The 22,341-nt window shown below is 33.5% G+C and overlaps 1 protein-coding gene across 1 annotated transcript in view; it reads left to right on the top strand.

Moving 5' to 3' along the window:
* Positions 1-1,681: 1,681 nt before the first annotated feature.
* Positions 1,682-22,341, top strand: part of BRWD3 (bromodomain and WD repeat domain containing 3) — a 61,560-nt gene continuing 40,900 nt past the window's right edge. Inside the window, exons 1-9 of the mRNA XM_036840240.1 lie at positions 1,682-1,717; positions 5,090-5,194; positions 6,224-6,377; positions 10,164-10,298; positions 11,330-11,458; positions 12,767-12,992; positions 14,768-14,935; positions 17,001-17,184; positions 20,520-20,613. Coding sequence (XP_036696135.1) covers positions 5,175-5,194; positions 6,224-6,377; positions 10,164-10,298; positions 11,330-11,458; positions 12,767-12,992; positions 14,768-14,935; positions 17,001-17,184; positions 20,520-20,613 — 1,110 coding nt within the window. The 5' untranslated portion in view covers positions 1,682-1,717; positions 5,090-5,174. The remainder of the gene's footprint in view (positions 1,718-5,089; positions 5,195-6,223; positions 6,378-10,163; positions 10,299-11,329; positions 11,459-12,766; positions 12,993-14,767; positions 14,936-17,000; positions 17,185-20,519; positions 20,614-22,341) is intronic.

The following is a 22,341-nucleotide window of genomic DNA, read 5'->3' as shown; positions in this document are numbered from 1 at the left end:
TTCACTTCTTCCTTCTGTTTATTTCCTTACCTTCTCCAGGTAATTATTTACTGTTGAATATGGGAGTATTTCTGTTTCAGCTCACTGTATATCTCATGTTCCTCATTGTCAAAGCTGTATAGTCAGCATTTGAAAGTACTCAGCTTTACAAGTCTTACTGTTACTGTTCCTACTACTATTGACACTTTATTTAGAATAGTATTAGTACATATCAATAAAACACACATAATTTCCCTGAAAGATGACTTTTAAAAAAAGATACTTTGTGAGTTCCAGAATCAATCATGTTCCCGAAATTTGTAGTAAAAGAGACCCCTGTTAGAAACCTTTTCCTTGAGCTTTTGGAAACAGCCTCCTGCTTTTGTCTTACCATATAAACATAATTGGATATTCTCCTTATGAAAAGTTACTGAACCTAGCTGAGCTCTCACCTTGCTGTTACTTATTCCTAGATACTAAAATCCTGGAATATTATGTAAATTGTGAAAGAGAAAAACTTAGGAAATATATAAAGATCTCAATCTGAGACTATCCAGTGGGAAAAATCCACTTGTGCTAGAGCACACAAAGGAGGCATCTTTACAGTTACCACCCAAGCAAGGTGTGTATACAGTGCAGTCAAATTTATTGAGAGCTGAGAGAGGAGGAGATAATAAATGAATGGGAAATAATTGAGGGGGGAAAAGATGAAGAAAAACTGATTGGTAGGGGTTTTTTGACAAGGGCCTAGCTAAGAAAAAGTCAGAAAACTTAAACATTCCTTGTTGAAATCAGTGGTGGCTGTTAGTCATTGAAAGTAAGATGTCCTTCCAGAACATCTAAAACCAGTTATTGCAACTGGCAGTGAGAATCCCGAATCTGTCAGATAAATACTCAGTGAAATCATGGAACAGTGTGAATCACAGATACGTCTGAACATATGAAGACGGTTTAATACGTTTTTAAAATGAAAAAATAATTAAATACGAAGACATTTAGTATCTGAGCTTTTTATTAAAAATTAAGTTCAAATAAAAAAGAAAATTAATTAAAAAATTACGTTCAAATGTAGTTCAATAATTGTGGTTTGTGAAAATGTTTCCAACATTTGAAGGTACATTACTATAATATAATCACTACAATGCACATTATATTTGTAAAAGTATAGTTTAGTCATTGTAAAGAAAGGTTCAAACAACAGTATCTAAATTATAGAACCTAAAGATGGTCAAATGAATTCATTGTAAAATAATTAAATAAACCATGTAAGAAACAGGAAATCATTGATTTGTTTTCTAAAATTAAAAAAAAAAACGTTAAGTGAGGAATTTAATTCAACTACTATTAAATGAATTATTTTAAGTTGGCATTTTAGATTAGTGTGCTGTCTTATTATGGGGAATATAATAAACTATCACCTATTCAGAACTATCTGTCTCTTGAGATTATGGTTTAGAAACAGGTTTGCTTATGTCTGGCTTATCTCAAATTACTGCTGATAAGTATTCCTCCTTAGTTAATGTATTGTTTCAGCCTTCATTAATTTTTAAAAGAAAATTAGAGGGTTTTTTTTAAAGAAAATTATAGCATTAAAATATCTACTCCATGATACTTTCATATGTGAATATGGCGGGAAGAGTACTTTATTCGTTTTAAAAATAAATTAATTCTAACCAAAAATCTGTTTTATGTTTTAGGACAAGGTTGTTGCTGTTCAGTTCTGTAACAATGGAGACAGGTAACTATGTAGTACATATCTGTATAAACAGATGTTTCACATATTTTACCTGTATTTCTTCAGAAAACACTACTTCTACTACATTTTTTTTTCTGTCCAGTCACTTAGGCTGAAAGCCCTTGTCTGTCTTTGATGACATTCTTACCCCAGCTCTTCTAAGCTCCCATCCAAGTAGTAGCCATAGTCTATCAGTTCTTCCTTTATTAGTGATTTTCCTTTTTCCATTTCTGTTATCACCCATTTTAGTCAAGAATTCCATTATTTGACCCATTACCTTCAGTTTTCTTTTCCCTTCTAAATGTATCTAGTCCATCTCTGTCAGATTAACATTGCCCTGTTCAGAAATCTTTAGTGTTTTCTCTTTGTTTATAATTCAAATGTTTTAGCCTGGCATTCAGAATTCTCTTCAACTTGACTTATACCTACATTCTTTTCTTATCTACTATTCCCCATTTAAATACTTAGATCCAGCCCAATTGATTTAGTCATCATTATTATTACATCCCATATACATTCTCTTATCCATTCTTTCACTTATACTTTACCTCACACCAGAAATAATCATAGCCTACTTCCTTTCACTCCTTTTCTATACCACCTATGTCCTCCCTCTCCCTTCTGCTCTCCTTCCTTTTATTTTCCTTCTGCCTCCTGTTTCTTTTTCTTCTCTAAGTTCTATCTTCCTTTTAAGGTTCATACGCTACCTGAAGCCTTTCCTGACTGCTTGAGATATTAGCTGTCTTGTCTTCCTTTGAGCATCTGTATTGCTTACTGTCTCTACTACTCATATGATACACAATTTCCTATGTCTGTAAACTCAGAAATTATATACAGGTATTCATGTACCCTCTCAAATGTCTGGTCCCCAGAAGGTGATAATCTTCTGCCCTGGCCTACAAATTGACCTAGAATAGATTTAAAAATTCAACCACTTAGCATAAATTTGTATCCTTATCTGTCTATAAAGACTTTATGTGGGTGACCATGTTTTATTATTAAATACTTTTCAAACACTGGGTGATTACTATGATGAATGTGTTAATCTTTGTTAAATGCGAGAGTAAATAATGATGGTCCACAAAGAGTGATGTTTTTATTAGGAATGAAAAATCCTTAAAATAATTTTTAAGTTGGTTTATTGCACCCTACTGAGCTATACACTGGAAGGTTTGTACAGCTACTATTCTTTCATTCTAGGAGTATATGAATTTTTTAATTCTTTGCCTTTTTCCTTAAATGAGAAATATTATTTTATCTTAATTAGTTATGTGGCCAGTAAATACATCAAAAGATGTCCAATTTTACTAATAATCAGAGAAATGCAATTTAGAATAACAGTAACAATTTTTTTCTTTCAGAATGACAAGATATTGAAAAATGATAACACCCAATATTGACAAGGGTTTAGGGAAAATAGACACTCCCCCACAACCTTGATGATACTGTAAATTGTTTTTAAAAAAACTTTTCAGGGAAATAATTTGGCAGTATGTCAAAAGCTTTCAAAATGTGCCTACCCTGAAGGGGGAATATAAGGGAGAAAAGATTCAGGAAGACAGTATAAATTCTTCATGAAAGAGTCCATTATACTGTTATACTAGGAAAATGTCATTGATTTGACAGCTCCCAGTGTGTGCATCTGTGGCCAAACCTGAAGCTGAGACAGAATAAAGCTTTTCTTTCTTTAAAAAAAAAAATGTGCCTACCCTTTGACTCAGTAAAGATATATATAAGGTTTTACAAAGATGTGTATAGAGATATTCATCACAACATTATTTATAATGGCGAAGACTAGAAACAGTAAAAATATTCATCATTAGGAGGTTGATTAAATAAATTTTGATATATCCATATTGTTGAACATTTATTGAAAGTGATGGTAGTTTTTATATTTGTAAACATAGAAATATATCTACAAAATACAGTTGACCCTTGAAAAGCATAGGTTTGAACTGTGCAGCTCCACTTATGCAGATTGTTTTTCAATGAATACATTAGAAAAAGTTTTGGAGATTTGTGACAATTTGAAAAAACTCAGACAAACCATGTAGCCTAGAAATATCAAAAAAATTAAGAGAAAGGTATGTCATGAATGTATAAAATATATGTAGATATACATATAACACACAAAATAAGTGTTAGTCAAGTGTTTATGTTATTGGTAATTCTGGTCAACAGTAGGCTAATAGTATTTAACTTTGGGGGAGTCAAAATATACACGCAAAGTTTTGATTGTGTGGCAGTGTGGGGGTCGGTGCCTCTAATCCCTACATTGTTCAGGGGTCAAACTGTACACTTAAACTAAAGAAAAACATTATAAAACATTATATGTAGTGTAATTCTATTTTCTGTAGGGGGAATATCTAAATATATATATATATATATATGTCTTTAATAAAGTCTGAAAGAATAGAAACTAAATTATGAACAGTGATAGATTTATAGGTTAATGAATGTATTTTTATAACAGTTTTATTGAGATACATTCCACATAAAATTCAATGTTTTTAGTATATTCACAGGGTTGTGCAGCCTTCACTACGATCAATTTTATTTTATTATTTTTTAATTGAAGTATATTTAATTTATAATACTATATTAGTTTCAGGTGTACAACATAGTGATTCAATGTTTTTATAGATTATACTCCATTTAAGTTTATTATAAAATAATGGCTATATTTCTCCATGCTGTACACTATATCCTTGTTGCTTATCTGTTTTATACATAGTAGTTTGTATCTCTTAATCCATATCCCTAGAACATTGTCATCACCCTAAAAAGAATTCCCATATCATACCCTTTAGCTTTCAATCCCCAATCTTTTTACACCTCCACCCTCAGCTCTGAACAACCATTAATCCACTTTTTTGTTTTTATAGATTTGCCTATTCTGGATGTTTCATATTAACGGACTCATACAATATCTGGTCTTTTGTGACTTTTTCCACTTATAATGTTTTCAAGATTCATCCATGTTGGAGCATGTATAAGAATTGGATTCCTTTTTGTGGCTGTCAAGCATTCGATTGTATGGATATACGACAATTTGTTTATCCATTTATCAGTTGATCGACATTTGGGTTGTCACCACTTTTTGGCGTATAATGAATAATGTCATGGATATTCGTGTACAAGTTTTTGTGTGGACTTATGTTTTCATTGCTCTTGTATATTTATGGGGGAGTAGAATTGCTGAGTCATATGGTACTGTTTATCATTTTGAGGAACTGCCAAACTGTTTTACAAAGTGTACCATTTTTATTCTCCGCAGAAATATATGAGGATGAATGTATTACTTTTATAATTAGAAAAATAGTGATTTCCATTTTAGAGGAAGGTAATAAGGATATTTTAACTGTTTCTTTGCAGTTTAAGATTTGTTAGTGGAAGTAGAGATGGAACGGCAAGAATCTGGCAATATCAGCAACAAGAGTGGAAGAGTATAGTGCTAGATATGGCTACTAAAATGACTGGGTAAGATTGGATGTTAGATATTTTAGTGGTTCTCATATGGTATAGTATGTTTTACATTATTGAATTCTATTTAATAATGAAAATAAATATCTTTTTAATTTGTAGTTAATTGGTAGATGTGAAGTTTGCATCTGTATATAGTCTCTAAGCACTATTGCCTTTTGCTGTCGATGGACAGATTGGATGATAGGAACATAGCTGACTCATTGAAAATTCTGGTCTCTTGTGATCCAAAGATCTCTGTGCTTTACTAATGCCCATATAATCATTCTCTGCCCTGATTTTCTATTAAGTCATTTTTTATATCTATTTATACTATTTTCTACTTTGAGGATTGTCCCTATTAAGTGTCATCGTATGTTTAGATATTTCTCTGACTTACTGAGGATACCTTTATACTTCATATTGCTAACATTCCTACTTGACATTATAAATACAATTAATCAGAATTCTGTTTCATCATCTTCACTGTTCATTGGAAGATATATAATTCCTCTTTAGGATACTGCAATTCCTTTAGGGTATGACCCGGAAATTAATTATCTTCCCATTAATAACAATATAGAACCAACTTTGTGGTCATAGCTACTGATAATGTCATTCAATTAAAACAAAAGTTACTGAATTTCTTACTGCTTTTTTATAAGACCTATTAGTTTCAAAAATGAATATTTAAGAATAAAGTGTCCATTATATGTTTTCTTCATATTTTCTGGTAGCCAATCTAACCTTGTACTTTATTTTTCAAGGTATCTGCAGATTCCTTTCTAATTTCACTTTTTTGTTGTTGTTCTCATGTAACTAACAATAAAATTTTTGTCATATTGTGTTTTTTTTCCTCCCTAAAATAAGCTTATGGGTATTGCCCTATGTGTTACTCGTATTATTTTATTTCATGAATAGTTAAAAGTATAGTTTAGGAGTTTTTAATTTAAAAAGTTGCATGCTCCTGGAGAGATTTTTGCCATAATTTGCTATGTTAGATGCACCTTTGTTCAAAATTTATGAACCTGAAATCATTTTGTTTAGGAATAATTTGCCATCTGGAGAAGACAAGGTCACTAAACTTAAGGTGACTATGGTGGCCTGGGATCGCTATGATACCACAGTTATTACTGCAGTGAACAATTTCCTTTTGAAAGTATGGAATTCTATCACAGGCCAACTTCTTCATACTTTATCCGTAAGTATTCTATTTTTGGAATAATTAAAATGGTCAAAAAGGGCATTATTCTAGAAGACAGGAAATTTAAGTGTTCTAATTTACTTTCTATGGCTTACTGTCCTTTGGAGAAGTAATTATTCAAGGTACCTCTGTTGACATATCTACAAAATAGGGATGGCACATGGTGTAGCTGCTAAAAGCAAGTATGAAAACTTATTAAGATCCTTTCCAAGTCTGATATTTATTTATGCATTATGTTATCATATGTGGTCAAGGGTATGTAAGTTATTTTGTTTTTAGCATGAGTTGGGATTTTTTGTTGTTAATGTTTTAAGGGTAGAGCTGACTTTATCTTAACAAGGGTATCCTGTATTCTACCTTTGGGGATTAGTTTATGCAAGAAGTAGAGGTAAGAGGAAGAAGTAGGAGAAAATGGTGTCTTTCCTTCTTTCTTTTAAAAAAAGGAATTTGTCATAGTTGAACTCTACTTAAAAGCCTATTTCCTCTCTGCTTCAATTATCGATTCATAAGTACTTTCAGAAGGGCCAAGAGATTGCCATATGGTTTACACAGTAGTAAATGATAGGGACTAGATAGCAATTCTCATGACTCATTTCTTCGTTGTATGCCATAGTATCATCCTTATTTGATGCCTATGTGAGATAATCTTTTCTAAGGCCTCTGAGATTTCTAAAGATTTTTTTAATTTTGGGAGGATTTGCAGTTGATCTTTCATATACCTCCCAAGTCCTCCTTCCTAAGTAAAACCCTAACACTGTGTTAGGGGAATTTTAGATTCTTCCTTTTTTCTGTTAAATCAATGCTTATCTCATTCTGGCTTTCCCTGTTCCTTGATACAAGTTTCTATTAATATGTGTGGAAAAACCTATACTGTTTGCTTTATTACTTACTAGGAAATGTTTGTCTATGTCAGCACAGTCCAATAAAAAGATAATATGAGCCATGTATATAATATTAATTTTCCTAGTAGCCACAATAAAAAAGTAAAATGTAACAGGTAAAATTAATTTTAATAATATATTTTATTTAACCTAGTATATCTAAAATAGTAACATTTCAACATGTAATTAATATGACATATTAATGAAATTGTTCACATTTTTTCATACTAAATCTTTGAAATCTAGTGTGTATTTTACAATTATAGAACATCTCAGTTTTCACTAGCCACATTTCAGATGCTTAGTAGCCACATGTGGCCAGTGGCTACAGGTCTTTATCTCTAAAAATCACAGCGTCAAAGGCCATGTTGTAGCCATTGGTTTTATAAAATTCTGTCTTAATAAATATCTTAATTTAGAGTTCTCTTTAGTGGTACACTTCCCATGGGCTGACTCATGGGTCATCTGTTTCCAGTGAATTTTAATGAAGAAATTTTAGAACAGACTATTTTTAGTACTTGTAACAGTCAAATCTGCTTAGTTTTGGTATAGAATTTATATTTTATGTGTTAACAATTTGTATGTCAGGGTCTTAACTAGGGCGTAAAGTTCTTCCATTCAGCAAATACTTACTGAGTATCCACTGTGCCAACCATTGAGTTAGGAGTAAATGTTAAATTAAAGGGTCCCCATCCTCCTGGAGTTTACAGCTTATAAATAAATTTTAAAAAAAAGAAACAAGCATTTAATAAATAAATGCTAAGAAAGAAAAGTGCAAAGCAAGTTTCCAATAGGATGACCAAACCTGGTCTGGAAGGGTCAGAAAAAGCTTCCTGAGGAAGTGAAGTTTGGGTTAAGATTTGTAGCTCTCAGCCTAGATGTCACCTCCTTGACAAGGCCTTCCCTGATCAAACAATCTAGAGTAGCCTCCCAGTCACTGTCTTGCTTTATTTTCATCATAGTGTTTATCACTATCTGATATTTTCTTATTGTATTTTTTTGTTTATTTTCTGTCTCAGTGTGGTCAATAAATATTTGGTAAATTACATATGTGAGAAGGTTGAAAGGTCCCTCTAAGAAGAGGGAAAAGCATGTACAAAGGTCTTGAGGTAGAAAGGAGGAGAAAGAAAGCCAATTTTTGGCTAGAGCACAGAGAGCAGAAAGAGTGTCACCCCATAGGACTGGAGAAATGGACAGGGGCCTGACCGTACAAGGTCTTGCAGGATCTATCCTGAGACCAACAGGACACCATGAAAAGGTTTAAAAGCAAAGGAATAGCATGTGAATTTTGCTTTTGAAAAATACCCAGTAATTCTAGCAATAGAGTAGAGAGAATAGATTGGAATGAGATAAGAATGACTCTGGGTATACTGTAGGATTCTGTGATAGGATGGGCCATGATGATAATTTGGATTCTGTGGTAGTGGTGGAAATAGAGGTGTGCTTGATAAATAAAAATAGGGCAGATGATAAATCTTAAGACATTACTGAAGCTGACTAGGTTTTGTTTCCCATGACCCAGTGACTATGTCATTTTGGCCAAAAATGCAACCCCCTACTTAAAAGCCTCTCTTTCCTAATGTACACTAATGTAGTTGTATCACTATCATTTGAGTTTAACAGAGTAATTTTATTATTTACTGGTTAGGAAACTGAGGAAGTATTTACTATATCAAATTAGATATTCAGCAAGAGATTTTGTTGTGATAAATAAATAATTTTTTTGGTAGTCATTGGGAAAAAAGTTTTCTGATGATATTTATTGTAATCGATTTTACCTCCTCATCTTCCACTTTTCATTTTGAGCCATTCTAAAGTTACTTTTAAACTTTTGTCCATAATGGTAATATGGTAGGATACTCTATTTTTGTATACAGTGATTTGGGATAAAATGCACTTTTTAGGTTCACAATATATGATCATTTCTAGAAGCCCCTGATATGTATTATGCTGACGTGTTCCTAAGTGAAATCCAATTTCAGGATGTCCTGCATGCTTTTCTAAGACTTTGAGCCTGTTGTTAATGATGTACTCTCTAGTCAGGAGTTTAGGAAAATCAACAATGATCTAAATCAGGTTTTGGCAAACTTTTTCTTTAAGAGGCCAGATAGTAAATATTTTAGGCTTTGCAGGCCACATATGGTCTCTGTTGCATATTCTTTCATTTTTTACCTGTTAAAAAAATGTAAAAACCATTTTTAGCTCTCAGGCTGTATGTCCAGAAACATCCGGGGGCTAGATTTGGCTTGAAGTTTATAGTTTGCAGACTCCTGATCTAAGGTCTATAGAGATACTGATATTACTTGATTTATTGTCAGGGAAACATGAGCATTGGTTTTCAAACTTATTTTTTTTTTAGCAGCAAACCCATTTTTCAGATAGCATATTAGATGAAACCTTCAACTTTAAAGTAGATAAAGATAAAAAGGACAAACTATAGCTTGTTTGAATATACCATGGGGCCTCCCACAATACAATATGAATACCAGTGATAGAGAGTGCTGGATGAAGAATAATGAAGGTTTGTCTGTTATCACTGTGTTAGAATTGGGTGTTAATAAAAGATTCTGTTTGTCACATATTTTGTAACCTTTTAATAGCAGAGTCCTAGAAATAAGAATTCCACTTCAGGGACCTGGTTAATGAACTGTAACTGATTTGGACTGTCTTTATTTTAAACATCTTTTCAGGTCTTCTCTCTATTGAATATTTTATGAAATCAGCATTTAAATATATAAGGAACTCTAAACTATTTCTTATAGCGTGCATGTAGTAAATGCTGTTAAATTTGTGTACATGAATTCATCTGAATCAGATTTGATAGCACACTCCCGAGATCTTTTAACCAAATAAGCCAGATACTCAGTGTTGCTTTTCATTTTTAATATTGATTTTGTCACAGGGACATGATGATGAAGTATTTGTTTTGGAAGCACATCCATTTGACCAAAAGATCATACTTTCGGCAGGTCATGATGGGAACATTTTTATTTGGGACCTTGACCGGGGGACCAAAATTCGGAATTATTTTAACATGGTAAGGGAAATCTATGCTTAGTTGATATTAAAACAGACTTCTCTTATGTGACAACTTGGTAATTAAAGTATACTTAGTGCCAAGGAACCTCTTGTCATCTGTTTAAATCCATGTAATAACTTAGAGAATGACTCAAGACCCAAGAGTAAGGCCAGTTGAGAATTATGCCTTTCAGGGTGTCTCTGTTATTGTGGTGTTAGCACTTTCCAAATTCTTGTTCCCAGCTCTTAATTCTAGAAACTCAAATTTAATAAGCATTTGGAGCTAACACTAACCAAAATCACAAAAAAGTTAATGTTTAAACTATAATCCTAATTAATGAATCACAACAGTGACTGTATTGTATCTGTCTCTGGTAAACCCCATATAGCTTAGTTAGTAATCAGAAAGCTGTTTGGCACACATGGAATTGGACATATGGATACTTCTAAGATATATTTCGTACAAACTATGGAAAAATATGGTGAGCCATCTCTTCTTCCAGTAGAACACCCTCCTGTGGTGATGGGAATACTCATATTCACCATATTTAGTGTTCCTTTCTGAAGAATAGTTCTGACTAAACGTTTCTAAATTGTTGGCCTTTGAGCTCCCTTTTATAGGCTTTATACAGATTCAGGGTGTTAATAATAACCCTCTGCCTTGTGTTAGTGAGATTGATTTGTGTACTTTAATTTTAGGATGGTTCTTTTAAAACTTGCATTACAATTTAAATATGAAGATAATATCTTGACTTTGCTGAGATAGCGCCTTTGTCAATTTGGTTGTGTTTAGGTCTTTTTTATTCTCCTCAGTCATTCATGCAGTTCTTCTTCAGATATGACATTGCTAGTAATGTTTGATGTGAAATTCTCCCTAATTTCTTTTAGAGCTTTACTATTACAGTAGGGTTCTGGCTACAGAAGTCAGAGAGTACATTGGAATGTTGATGCATCACATAATCCAAGATATTAGCAAGCAGAAGCTATTGACCACTTATTATTTGAAAATTACCTCTTAAGATGACTTAAAGTGACTCTTTTAAATTTCAGATTGAAGGTCAAGGCCATGGTGCAGTGTTTGACTGTAAATTTTCACCAGATGGAAACCATTTTGCTTGTACTGATTCTCATGGGCATTTGCTGCTTTTTGGATTTGGATGCAGTAAATACTATGAAAAGGTTAGTATATTTAATTTTTGTTGTAGATTGCAATTTTTTATTGTATCATTCATAAATTTTATTTGAAGTATTCCAGTTAATAAGGGTCACTCTGTGTCAATAGATATAAAATAACAAAGTCACCTTTTTTGGTAAAATTTTTCATCACTGATAGAACATAAAGCTTGGCAGTTCAAATTACTATTAAGATATAGGATGATGTAGATATAAAAATTCATTAGGAGGGACTTCCCTGGTGGCGCAGTGGTTAAGAATCCGCCTGCCAATGCAGGGGACACGGGTTCGAACCCTGGTCCGGGAAGATCCCACATGCCGCAGAGCAACTAAGCCCGTGCACCACAACTACTGAAACCTGTACTCTAGAGCCCATGAGCCACAACTACTGAGCCTGCGTGCTACAACTACTGAAGCCCGCGTGCCTAGAGCCCATGCTTCGCAACGAGAGAAGCCACCGCAATGAGAAGCCCGCACACTGCAACGAAGAGTAGCCCCCGCTTGCCACAACTAGAGAAAGCCCGCACACAGCAATGAAGACCCAACGCAGCCAAAAATAAATAAATAAAATTTTTTAAAAAATTTTTAAAAAAATTCATTAAGAAATCCTTTTGCTTAGAACATATTCTCTGTATTGCCTTTCAGGTGTAATAAGAGAACAATTTTACCAGATTACATCCTCTACTTATCCTAAATTGGGAATAAACAGCTGGTGACTGAATGCTTATTTTCTTTCTTGGCTACTTTACCTATTATTGATCTTGTTAAAATACTTTGGAAACTAACTTAATTGGTTTCTTATATTTTAGGAACTGTGACTTTAGGATAGATTATAGAATCTTGGAGTTGGAAAAGAGCTTAGAATCTTTGAGTTCAGCTCAATACTTGTATCACCTTTGAGTGTCTTTCATGCAATTGATATTTACCTGCCTCACCATTTATATTATACTCCATCTATTCTTATTTGAATAAAAATAAGCAAGAAAAATAGTTAAAAAGTTTGTATTTTTTTTACAACTTAAAAAATAACTAACTTTATCTACTGTGTTGTTGCTTTGCTTCTTCTTATCCTAATTGGAAAAATACTATATTGGAGGGCCAGAAAGTAATATAGATTGTAGAGTTTTGTGGGGAAAAGATAGGATTATGATCTAGGTGATTCACTTCTACCTAGAGGGAACATATGACTATAGAGGACTATAAAGATAATGCAGAAATTGTCTGATTTGAAAAACACATGCGCTATAGGAATGAAAATAAATGCTTATTTATAAATTTCCTGTGCATATTAAGTACTAAAAATCTGTCATAAAGATTCCAGATCAGATGTTCTTCCATACGGATTATCGACCTCTTATCCGTGATGCCAACAACTATGTATTGGATGAACAAACCCAACAAGCTCCTCATCTCATGCCTCCCCCATTCTTGGTGGATGTTGATGGAAATCCTCATCCCACAAAATTCCAAAGGCTAGTACCAGGACGGGAAAATTGTAAAGATGAACAGCTTATACCACAGCTGGGATATGTGGCTAATGGTATGTTCTCTACAAAATTAAATTTAAAACATTTTGCAAAATGTTATACTTGCTCCTGTTCTCTCTATAATATATCCCCATGCTAAACTCTGTAGTAGGTTATACTATATTTTACCTAATACTTTATTAATTTTCAGTTGCATAGAACTTTTTATCTTACCAGAGTACTTTTACACTGTTTATCTCACCTGGACACCGATAAATGGACTAGGACAAACAAGAGTACACTCAAACAGAGAATGTGTTGACCTGCTTTCTTAGAACCCTGAACATATGTATGATCCTGTTGTTTATCGTATTGACTTCTAGTGATGATTAAATGTACTAACTTTAATGTGTCAAGCTTTTATAATTGGTGAAATTCCACTGCTCATAGTATTAGTATTTTAATTTGAGAGTACATAGTTAATGGACTGAAGAAGAGGAAATTTCAAGAACTACAAACTGGGAAGTGGCTGTTTACCCATCCTCATGTTTGAAATGTAAAGAATTATTGAGTTTTGGGGTGGGGGATGCTGAGTGTTTAAATAACACTCAATCTTGGAGGATATTGAAGAAGCAGTGATGAGTGTGATGCATGATGGGAACGTAGTAGAAAAAGACATTGAAATAAGCTATTCTCTATTAAAGCAACTCTTCTGGTTGGCATATTTCCCTTAGGTATACTGCCTCCACACCACCTCCCACACCAGAATGGCTTCATACCTTAGTTTGTTACTTGTAGGTTTTCTTCCAAGTATGAGGCAATGAGTTATTTATTTGCAAATGGAATTTTTTTTCTTTTTTTTTTTTTGTATTTTGGCTGTGCCATGCGGCATGCGGGATGTTTCCCTGACCAGGGGTCGAACCCAGGCCTCCACAGTGAAAGCACTGAATCCTAACCACTAGGCCACCAGGGAACTCCTGCAAATGGAATTTTATATCCTTACTAGGGAATTAAGACTTGACCTTTCTAGAATGAAATGTTGCATATCCTTTTTTATGTTCTCTCTCATAAAGATTTGTAGAGCAATGAAATGGTGTTACACATGTGCCAATAGTTACTTCTTTGATGTCATATTTATTAAATAAGGGGGAAAAGCATGAATATTAATAGGAGATAAAACTGAAAGCATATGAATAAAAAAACCTGTAATTCATATTTTACTTCCTATAAGACCTGATCATTTGGCTACTCTACCAGATGCCATTTAATCTGACTAGAGGACAAGATGAAAAATAGGTCTAAGATGTATTTAAGAAAGAAAAAGATCATAGAAGTAAATAAGTTTTTATTCAGACGTAATCATTGAATTTCATTATAAGAAATAATTTCTATACTCATCAATATACTGAGGTATTATCAAAAGAGACAATATTTGAAAGACCATAATTGATTTCTTTCCGAAAGGAAATTCTCACGAAAGATGCAAAGCATTTTCGGTATTTTCAGTTGAACTTATTAAAACCTTACTCAAATCTCTACTCCCAACTTTTAGCTTGGAATATTCTATAGAGAAAATTCATTTTTAAGTTAATAACTTAATAATTTTTCTTTAAGGTGAGAAGGCTCTCATAATAATGTCTAGTTTGGGGATATTGGTTAAGTTAAACACACAAGCTGACATATGTAATAGTTCTTTAGAAAATATTTTGTTTGCTATACGTTTTATTTTCATTTTAATCCCTTTAAAATTATTTGTCTAGAAACTTATAGATTAAGCTTGATTTTACTATATTTATGGTACACTGAAATGTAAATAATTTTGTGGCTTTATATCTTTGGTCTAATTAAGGTGATGGTGAAGTAGTAGAACAGGTAATTGGGCAACAAACCAATGACCAAGATGAGAGCATTCTTGATGGAATAATCAGGGAGTTACAAAGAGAACAAGATCTGAGGCTAATTAATGAAGGAGATATTCCACATTTTCCAATTAATAGATCATATTCTGCTAATGGTGGTAAGTATGTGTATATTTGTAAAAGGTATGATGAATGTACTTTAATTATTTTACTTGTACCAAGTAATTACATGTGAGGAGCATTTTAGGTTTTTAAATAAAAGCAACATTTTTGTTAATTTACAGTTGTGATATGATACACTAAAGTGCCATAATCTCATTATCATTTGGGGCTAAAGTGATTTAGCATCTCCTAAGGAATACAGATGGTGTATTTTATTTTATTTTGTTTTTATAAATTTATTTCATTTATTTATTTTTGGCTGCGTTGGGTTGCTGCGTGCAGGTTTTCTCTAGTTGCAGTGAGCTGGGGCTACTCTTCGTTGCAGTGCGCGGGCTTCTCACTGTGGTGGCTTCTCGTGTTTCGGAGCACGGGGTCTAGGCACGCGGTCCTCAGTAGTTGTGGCACGCGGCCTCAGCAGCTGTGGCTCACGGGCTCTAGAGCGCCGGCTCAGCAGTTGTGGGCTTAGTTGCTCCGTGGCATGTGGGATCCTCCTGGACCAGGGCTCGAACATGCGTCCCCTGCATTGGCAGGCGGATTCCTAACCACTGCGCCACCAGGGAAGCCCACAGATGGTGTATTTTAATATACTGTTTTCTGTTAACTCAGTTATGTATTTGCAGTCTTTACTTTTGTTGTAATAAGCAAGGTGCTACAATAAGTCCAGCCCCTTCTAGGGGAACCAACCTAAAAGTTTTCAAAATTAAAGCCACTTTAAGTTTAAAAATTAATACCAAAAAAAATTTGCCCTCCTTTGTTGAAAAGGAAGCAACATATCATCTGTCTCTCGAGTTTACAAAAATATACTGGAAGACAAGAAGCCCTCTTCTTAGGGAATACAGATATAACTTTTTAATTGACTTTGACAAGTTTGATTCTAATTACCAGTATTATTCCAATCTATTGTATGTCTTCCTTCACTTTACATGAAATGTGTCTATGCATCTGAGTTTTGTATAATCTTAGCCTATGTCAGTTTTACTTTTTTCAAGAACTATTAGTTCTGTTTAAAATGCAGTCCTCATGCGGGATTTTGGCAAATGTGTTTCTTTTTATATTTACATAATTGAGGTCATTTATTTGGGTATTGTGACATTTTGGAGTCCACAGAAATGAATAAGGTGATTTAAATTTGAGGTGATTCACATGGTCTTTTACTCATTTCCTGATTTCTTTAGTATCCCATAAAATTAAAATAAAAGCATTCTTTGTTCATGTCATTTGGAGCACCTAGCTCAGATAAGCTTTCCTTAACCTGGAACAAGATAAGAAGTGGGCTGATAATCCTATATATCCAGGCCTTTTGTTCCTAAGACATAAAAATTTCTTAGAACCCTGATTTAGAGGTCAGCAATTCAATACTAGGTTTCTGTGGTTAGATTTGAAATGCTGTTAGTCAAAGGGACCCCACTGACTTCTCTTTGCAATGTTCATTTGTTTTTTTTTTTTTCTGGTGCTTATCTTAACAGTTTAATGTTTCAGTTTCCATTTTTGTTTTATTTGCAATACAAAAAAAATAAACAGGGACCTTACTGGAGGATTAAAAACAAAAGTAAAATTTCTATTGCTTATTTCCCCTTTCTTTCCTTCCTTATCAATTTTGAAAATGAAATTTTGATAGTTTAAAAATTTTTTAAAATAATTTTTTTCTTACTATTTTTGAAAGCTTTATTGGAGTTCTATTCAAAAACCTTTTAATGGGCTAAATAAAGGTAGAATTTAGATTAAAAAGCTGCTTTCTGAACTAGTACTAATAACATTTATGAATCTACCAAATATGTTAAATACACCTTTTGTATTTACTGAGCATTTAGTAGATGACAGTTGTGAAAGTCCTCTGAAAAATATTAAAAGAGCTATAGAGACAGTAAACATTTATTGAGTGCCTGCTTTATCTATAAGACTGTAAAAACCATAAAGGGGGTACAGAAAATGTATAAAAAAGGGATAGCAATATTGTCCAGCAGTACTGTCTTTGAATCTCCTATTTTATTTAGAGCTCTGATCTGGAAGAGTTTGGTGCCTTTGCTAAGAGAGTGGTGCCTTCCTTTGTTTTTGTTTTAGCTCTGAGAAATCCAAATATGGACATATCTTCTTCCCCAAACATTGGACTCCGACGTAGTGGTCAAATTGAAGGTGTCCGACAAATGCATAACAATGCTCCTAGAAGCCAGATGGCCACTGAAAGAGATCTCATGGCATGGAGCAGAAGAGTGGTGGTCAATGAACTAAATAATGGGGTTAGTAGGTGAGTCAATATGGTAACGTTCTTTCTGAGTAAGTAAATTAAAATGTACTCTTTTTGACCCACCTCCTAGAGAAATGGAAATAAAACCAAAAATAAACAAATGGGACCTAATGAAACTTAAAAGCTTTTGCACAGCAAAGGGAACCATAAACAAGATGAAAAGACAACCCTCAGAATGGGAGAAAATATTTGCAAATGACGGAACTGACAAAGGATTAATCTCCAAAGTTTACAAGCAGCTCATGCAGCTCAATATCAAAAAAACAAACAACCCAATCCAAAAATGGGCAGAAGACCTAAATAGACATTTGTCCAAAGAAGATACACAGATTGCCAACAAACACATGAAAGAATGCTCAACATCACTAATCATTAGAGAAACGAAAATCAAAACTACAGTGAGGTATCATCTCACACCAGTCAGAATGGCCATCATCAAAAAATCTACAAACAATAAATGCTGGAGAGTGTGTGGAGAAAAAGGAACCCTCTTGCACTGTTGGTGGGAATGTAAATTGATACAGCCACTATTGAGAACAGTATGGAGGTTCCTTAGAAAACTAAAAATAGAACTACCATATGACCCAGCAATCCCACTACTGGGCATATACCCTGAGAAAACCATAGTTCAAAAAGAGTCATGTACCACAATGTTCATTGCAGCTCTATTTACAGTAGCCAGGACATGGAAGCAACCTAAGTGTCCATCGACAGATGAATGGATGAAGAAGATGTGGCACATATATACAATGGAATATTACTCAGCCATAAAAAGAAACAAAACTGAGTTACTTGTAGTGAGGTGGATGGACCTAGAGTCCGTCATACAGAGTGAAGTAAGTCAGAAAGAGAAAAACAAATACCATATGTTAACACATATATATGGAATCTAAAAAAAACCCACAAAAATGGTTCTGAAGGACCTAGGGGCAAGACAGGAATAAAGACACAGATGTAGAGAATAGACTTGACATGGGGAGGGGGACGGGTAAGCTGGGACGAAGTGAGAGAGTGGCATCGACTTATATACACTACCAAATGTAAAATAGATAGCTAGTGGGAAGCAACCGCATAGCACAGGGAGATCAGCTGGGTGCTTTGTGACCACCTAGAGGGGTGGGATAGGGAGGGTGGGAGGGAGACACAAGAGGGAGGAGATATGGGGATATATGTATACATATAGCTGATTCACTTTGTTATAAAGCAGAAACCAACACACCGTTGTAAAGCAATTATACTCCAATAAAGATGTTAAAAAAAATGAAATGTACTATGTTAGGCTAATAACTAAGGTATTTTTCTTTAATTTAGCTGAGCCATGCATTAGTTTTTCCACATTATTTCATTAGTTTATTCCATAACAACTATTTAAAGATTATCTTAAATTTGCTTAGCTTTGTGGTAAATGTTTTGGGGAATACTGAAAAATGAAAAAACATAATCTCTGTCTTCTTTGAATTTATAGTCTAGGTTAGAAGATATGAAAAAATACTATTAAATAAGAACATGAGGCCATATGTGATTAAATGTCAGTGATACATGGACCCAATATTCAACAGTGGTTCTGAGGAAACTCAGAATTGGAGCAGTTTGGGAGTGCAGTATAGGTATGTAGTAGACCCAGTGCTTAGCGTATATTTAGAAATATCATTTAAGTAGACTTCTTTGGATGAAAGGTTTTCATTAGGATGAATTTCAAACTTAGAATCCCTATCCTTATTTGTAAACCTTAACATTTACTGTAATATTGACTCCAGATGATGCACAGCAACTAGAAATAGATTTGGAAAAGAGAAAGGACATTGACAGAGAACATAGAAAATCCATTCAAATCCTGATATCTTCCTAGCGAAACCTTTTTACCAGCTGAGCCAACAAGTAGCAAAATTAATTTGGTTTCACCTTTTCTTTCTTTAGCAGTAATAAGAAAAGGGAGACATAGCTAATATATGAACTGAATGCTACCCCCTGGCAGTAGAACAATATGAAATAATTCTCTGTTCAAAATGTTAGAAGTAGAATTGAAAGCAGGGACTCAGATACTTGTATGCCAATGTTTATTGTAGCATTATTCATAATAGCTGAATTGTAGAAACAATTCAAGTGCCTGTCAACAGATGAATGGACAAATAAAGTGTGATATATACATACACTGGAATATAATTCAGCCATAAAAACTTCTGATACTTGCTATAACATGGATAAACATGGAAAATATAATGCTTAGTGAAATCAGCCAGACACAAAAGGACAAATAGGGTATAATTACACTTATATGAAATATCTAGAGTAGGCAAATTCATAGAGACATAAAGTAGATTAGAGGTTAGCAGGGACTGGTGAAAGGAGAAATAAAGAGTTATTGCTTAATGGTTACAAAGTTTATGTTTGGAGTGATGAAAAAGTTTTGGAAATAGTGATGATGGTTACACAACATTGTAAATGTCATTAACACCACTCAATTGCATACCTAAAATGGTTAAAATGTCCAATTTTATATTTAAAGGTGTTTTTGTTATCTAATTTTTATTTTTTTTGAATTTTTGAATTTTATTTATTTTTTTATACAGCCGGTTCTTATTAGTCATCAATTTTATACACATCAGTGTATACATGTCAATCCCAATCTCCCAATTCATCACACCACCACCCCCACCCCCCCGCCGCTTCCCCCCTTGGTGTCCATATGTTTGTTCCCTACATCTGTGTCTCAATTTCTGCCCTGCAAACCAGTTCATCTGTACCATTTTTCTAAGTTCCACATATATGCCTTAATATATGATATTTGTTTTTCTCTTTCTGACTTACTTCACTCTGTATGACAGTCTCTAGATCCATCCATGTCTCAACAAATGACCCAATTTCGTTCCTTTTTATAGCTGAGTAATATTCTATTGTATATATGTACCACATCTTTATCCATTCGTTGTCGATGGGCATTTAGGTTGCTTCCATGACCTGGCTATTGTAAATAGTGCTGCAATGAACATTCGGGTGCATGTGTCTTTTTGAATTATGGTTTTCTCTGGGTATATGCCCAGTAGTGGGATTGCTGGATCATATGGTAATTCTATTTTTAGTTTATTAAGAAACCTCCATAGTGTTCTCCATAGTGGCTGTATCAATTTACATTCCCACCAACAGTGCAAGAGGGTTCCCTTTTCTCCACACCCTCTCCAGCATTTGTTGTTTGTAGATTTTCTGATGATGCCCATTCTAACTGGTGTGAGGTGATACCTCATTGTAGTTTTGATTTGCATTTCTCTAATAATAAATAAACCATTGGTTTGCTCTTTGATGATTTTCTGTTACTTTGACCTTTGATTTGTTATTAGGGTTCAGGAAGAATGTCGAACTGCTAAAGGTGACTTAGAAATCAGTCTTTATACAGTCGAAAAGAAGAAGAAGCCATCTTATGCTACCCAAAGGGTAAGTTTAGCTTTACAGTACTTTGCAATACACTATTTGTAAATATTTGCAGATACCAGGTTTTTGAAAGGTGGCAGTTATGTATTAAGGGATTATTTCGATAGGTGTCTGTATATAGGGAAACTATTTTTTTGAAACCCCAAATGGAGATATATGGTTATTATTAATAAGGATAAAATTACACAAAGTTAGAACTATCCCCCCAAATCTAGGATATATGTTCATTGTAGGTATAGGATATTTGTATTAAAATACCATTTTCATATGGTTAAAGTAGAACTTTAAAATTAATGCTGGATCACTAATCACAATGTAAAACAAATGTTCAGATACCCTAGGGCAGAGGTTGACAAACTGCCCATGGACTAAATCTGGTCTACTGCCTATTCCTATTAAAGTTTTATTGGAGCACAGCCATACCTATTCATTTATATATTGTCTATGATTGCTTTCATGCTCTATGGAGTTGAGTAGTTGCCACAGAGATCATATGACCTGCAAAGCCAAAATATTTGTACTCTGGCCCTTTACAGAAAAAGTTTGCTGACCCCTGCCCTAGGCTTACTCCTGGCCTACCTAATTAGACAGGAGCAAAATCTGTTCTATATACATTAGGAAGATTCATATTCCCAGTAGAAACTGCTAATCAGGGAATAAGATTCCTGTACTCCATTAGGTGCATTTTAAACCCCTGACTAGTACTCTGAGGTTGAACAAACTAGTGGCATAAGAATATAGTTTTGTTCCCAGAACTAATAACTGTAACTCCTGAAGAGTTTGGTAAATTGGAAAGTCTAGGTTGATTTTAATCTTATTAAGGAAATATAAGCAATGGGTACTGAATTTTAAGTGTCTTTTCAGTATTGATAAATACAATTTCAGGTAATTATTATATGAATATCTCTAAATATTCTTAGATCATTTTGATACCCACTTTCTTAATTTCTGTTCAGATTTTATTAGCGTATATGATGTTCTGTGATAAGATTATTTTCTTAGAGATTTTGAATGACTCACATCCATGATTTATATTCTTTTTTCCTGCTAAGCTGATTTGTCAAACATCAGACTTGTCTGAGACTAATAAACAGGGTAGTTGGATCTGTAAACATTTTTATTTATATTGAAAATGAGAAACATTTACATGTAAGATAAGAAACTGGCCCTTGATACTGATTTAGAAGACCTTTAAGCTTGTTTACTCCTGATGACATATTAGGGTTATAGTTTTGACATATGGTATATCAGTAAGAATATTTTATACTTGTAAAGGGTAGAATAAAACAGTTTTTACTTTACATTTTTGTTATTAAAAATTAAATTTTTATTTTGACTCGTTTACTAAATGTAGTTTTTTATAGAACTAAAGAAATACATGTTATATTAAGAATTATATATACACATACATATGATATAGATATCTTGCTTCAGCCTGTAATAAATTGTAGATAATATGGTATATGTAAATTCTGAGTGGGCAGATTCTTGCAGTTTAGAATTTCAGCACTATCTTTAATTTGATCACAAAGTTTTCAAAATACGGAAAGTAATCTGTATTAATGGAAGTGGGTTAAATATATAAAAATGAAGTATATTTTTTATGTAAAAACATAGTATAAAAATATATCTTGGGTTTTCTTTTTGGGACTTTATTCCTATCTCTCACCTCCACCCTCACTCCAAATCAAGCCCAATTGATTTGCTTTATGTATGTTCTTTTGTGTATAT

Source organism: Balaenoptera musculus, chromosome X (assembly GCF_009873245.2).
Source record: "Balaenoptera musculus isolate JJ_BM4_2016_0621 chromosome X, mBalMus1.pri.v3, whole genome shotgun sequence".
Lineage (NCBI taxonomy): Eukaryota > Metazoa > Chordata > Mammalia > Artiodactyla > Balaenopteridae > Balaenoptera > Balaenoptera musculus.
The sequence above is the reverse complement of the archived record's forward strand: the minus strand, read 5'-3'. Positions and strand labels throughout refer to the sequence as shown.